Consider the following 3855-nt stretch of genomic DNA (forward strand, 5'->3'; position numbering starts at 1 on the left):
AATATGTCCAAAGTATGAGAGATGCAGTCTGGCCATTTTGGCTTCTAAGGAACATTCTGACTGTACTTCTTCCAACACAGATTGGTCTGTTCTTCTGGTAGTCCATGGCACTTTTAATATTCTCCTCCAACACCATAACTCAAATGCATCAATTCTTCTATAGTCTTGCTTATTCACTATCCAACTTTCACATACATATGAGGCTATTGAAAATACCCTGGTTTGTGTCTGGTGCATTTTAGTCCTCAAACTGACATCTTTGCTCTTGAACATTTAAAAGAGGTCTTGTGCAGCAGATTTGCCTATTGTAATGTGTCATTTAGTTTGGTTTTTATTCAAGTTTTATTTTAAATGATGTTAATTATAGCATTTGAAGGGGAAGATCAAATTCCACACAAAATGGAAGACTCTAAAATGTACTCATTAAATGGCTAAAAAATAGATTGAGTGATGAATGCAACACAAGTCCAATTTAGATTCTGAGTGTTGTCACTAAGTGATTAGTCACAGAGACCCTTCCCAGCTTCCAGCTAGAGCTCTTGGAAGCTATTTCATACTCTGGTGCAAGAGCACAAGACCACACAGAAGGAATTCAGGTCCTGAATTATTGGCTTCATCACATCCACCCTCTCCACCCCAAAATGGCACACACACAAAAATCAGTTACCACACCTTGCAGACTACTTTTGGTATAGAGAGGTGATGGACTGGGGTGGAAACTGGTCATGAAGATCTGTCCCTTTCAGACGAGTTTGTACACAGCACCAAGCAATGAGCTTCTCCTCAGGGTTAGGAAAGCAACGTTTAATTCTCAGGAAGTCACAATGTCATTCATTTACTCAATATAAATTTACACAGTGTCTACACATTATCAGCTTCCACTTGCAGCCATTTCTAGATTAAAAAAAAAAGAAACCTGACTCCTCTTGAGGGGCCACCAAATTCCCCCCAAAGTCTACAGCTGAAGGAGCTTTCTGGAACTGGGTTTCACTTTAAAGCTGAATCATTTTAACCTGGAGGTCTGACATGATATTGAGCAAAATTTTCATCCCAGATATACAACATTAAAAGGTATACTACAATTCTGAAGGTAGTTATGATGCAAAATAGTTTAAAAGTAAATGATTGTACAATATTCATTTATGCTTGAAATTCCAGTCCTAGACCAAGCTTGTGGCCACTGGTGTTGACATTCTTTCCATCCAGCAGAGCTGACAGTGTGACTTTGATACCTGGCTTTAGGGTCTGAGTGTATCCTAAACCTATCAGGCTGGAATTGTTCACTTTTCCGAGAAGCAGGCATCAGGGTTGATCTGATACTTGGCTGCGATTCCAAAGCAAATGTTACTATTTCCTGCTGTCCAGGCAAGATTGACAGCAGTCTCCAACTTGTTCACCTACTGGTAAATGGAGCCACCAAACTCTGTCCCATCATTCACATTAGTGTGAAGCTGGAATTCATTAGTCTTGTAGCCAACCGCAAAGTTGCTCTGGGTCACGCGGGACTTGGCGGTCTCAAAGTTCATCTGGTAGCCTAGCAGCCAGCCCTCATAACCCAGCACCAGAGCACCCCGGATGGAAGGTCCGGCAATGTCAAAATCCACGTCGCAACCCAGGTTGATGTGCGCCCGCTTATACCCTGTCTTGATTTTAGCATTTTTGCCCCCAGTGTTAGGTGAGAAGGATGAATCAAAAGTCAGCTTCAGTCCCCAGGTAAGCTGGTCCTCCACAGTAATCTCGGAGCCTAGCGTGTTGTCAGTGTTCCATTTCTCCGTAAATGTCAGCCCGTATTCAATCCATCTGTACTTGGTTTCCAGACTGTGCCCATCACTTTGGTGGTCTCAGTGTTGGCTGAGCCTGAGCTTGTAAATTCCAGTCCATTCTCAGATTTTGTTTTCAAATCAAGTTTTATTAAGCCAAATCTGTAACCCTTGGTGAAGACATCCCTCTTAGGTTTGCCAAGGTCAATGTATGTGGGAGGCACAGCCATCTTCTGCCTCCTGGGCTCCTCCAGGCAGTGAGCGACCGCGTGTGTCGTCATTTAGTTTCTTGACTGCTAATTCCATGAGTGTTGATTCAAACCAAATGAGATGCTTGACAACTTCAATGTTTTCTCCATTTATCATGGTGTTATTCATTGGCCCAGTTGTGAGGATTTTGGTATTGGTGTTAGACTGAGTGAAATAAGGCAGTCACAAAATAGCAAATACTATATGTTGTCACTAATATGAAATATCTAGAATAGGTAAAGGTACAGGGATCAGAGTTTAATAGTTGTTGTCAGGGGCGGGAGGGATGGGGAAGAGGGACTGACTGTTTAGGAAGCATGGGGCTTCTGTGTCTGGGGATGGAAAATTTGGCACTGGATGTTTGCACATTATGATTGATGTAAATGGTTTCATTGAATTGTATAGGTAGAAGATGTTGAATTGGCAAATATCGCGCTATATATTTTTAGTCTGTATTTTTACTTTAGGAAGACATTCTAATAGAGTTTTTCTTTATTCCAGAGCGGTCTGATGTACTGGCCTTTTGTCCAGGTGAGTTTCAAATCGACTCAGAGTGCTCATTCCCAGCATCTGTTATCTGGAGCCCTAATAGATTTGTTCTCTCTGTTCCAGCTGACCAACTTCAGCCTTGTTCCCATTCACTGGCGAACAGCCTACACCGGACTCTGCGGCTTTGTCTGGGCCTTCTTCCTTTGCTTTTCACAACAAAGTGGTGACGGCACATTGAAGTCTGCTTTTACCTTCTTCCGAGTAAAGGAGGCCAATGCAGTTGAAAGGCCCCAAGAGAAATGAGGAACGACATTTTTTAGAGAGATGACATTTTGCCTCTAAAATTCAATAGGTCACCTGCAGATAAAATATTTTATTTTCCAGTTACTTGCTTCCTTTTGGGGAATTACTGTCCCATAGACCTACTTTTTAAAATCAATTTTCAGCGGCAATTAAGAATTCGATTTTAAGCACTTATTTTTCCATTCCGATCTGAAAGTATAAAAAGCCTAGGACTTCTGTGAACTTCTTTCTCTGACATTGTGGTTATTATCATGACAGTGACACTATGATACTTATTAATAACTAGCAGTTATTAATTAATACTGCTAGTCTAGTGTTTTACTACCATGTGATGTCAGGAACCCAGTTTTGATTGTTTACCTTGGTATTCTAAAATCTCAGGTTGTATTCTAAACACTTTTGGGTCAGATTACCTTTTGTACCAAAAATAGACCTCACACCAGATTCCCATTTGCATGGACTTCAATCAAGGAAAAGATAGGCTAACCAGATTTCCCTAATGCCCCCCCCAAAATACCATATAATAATTTATTGCTATGATGATACTGTTGTTAAGTGTCATCGGGTTTGTTCTGACTCTTAGCAACCCTGTGTAGGGTTTTCGAGACTAAAGTTTTATAAATACATTTTGTATCATCAAAAAAGAGAGAACAGAATATGATCAGTACAATTTGTATCAATTATGTTATATTGTACTTTTCAAAATAGTTTCTAAGTTAAATAATGCCTTTGAGTATATTTAATTACTTCTGTTTTCTGTGCTTAAAACACGCCATGTCCTAGACTTATAAACTAAGCAAAACATTTGATTTCTCACTGAGACATAATGGATTAAGTTTTTAAAAGCCCTAATGTTTTTCTTTCTCTGGATGGAAGAATTCTAATTCTAGGAAAATTGTGACCCAAAATATCATACTGATGTTGTTTGTAGAACCTCAAAACCAGTGGGTTTTAAAGGTGTGTGAGTAACTCCAGAAGTTTCAGCAAATTTCACCTAAGAATGAAACTTCAATGGACTATTTCAAGATATGAAGCACTGCACTGTTGATTACTT

At 39.8% G+C, this 3855-nt stretch overlaps 1 protein-coding gene and 1 pseudogene across 1 annotated transcript in view; one reads left to right on the plus strand and one right to left on the minus strand.

Moving 5' to 3' along the window:
* MPV17L (MPV17 mitochondrial membrane protein-like) overlaps positions 1-2801 on the plus strand; it is a 21058-nt gene extending 18257 nt beyond the window's left edge. The window contains exons 3-4 of the mRNA XM_006871957.1: positions 2511-2540; positions 2622-2801. Coding sequence (XP_006872019.1) covers positions 2511-2540; positions 2622-2801 — 210 coding nt within the window. The remainder of the gene's footprint in view (positions 1-2510; positions 2541-2621) is intronic.
* LOC102829119 lies at positions 1141-1990 on the minus strand (annotated as a pseudogene).
* Positions 2802-3855: the final 1054 nt, after the last annotated feature.

Source organism: Chrysochloris asiatica, unplaced genomic scaffold, assembly GCF_000296735.1.
Source record: "Chrysochloris asiatica unplaced genomic scaffold, ChrAsi1.0 scaffold00178, whole genome shotgun sequence".
Classification (NCBI taxonomy): domain Eukaryota; kingdom Metazoa; phylum Chordata; class Mammalia; order Afrosoricida; family Chrysochloridae; genus Chrysochloris; species Chrysochloris asiatica.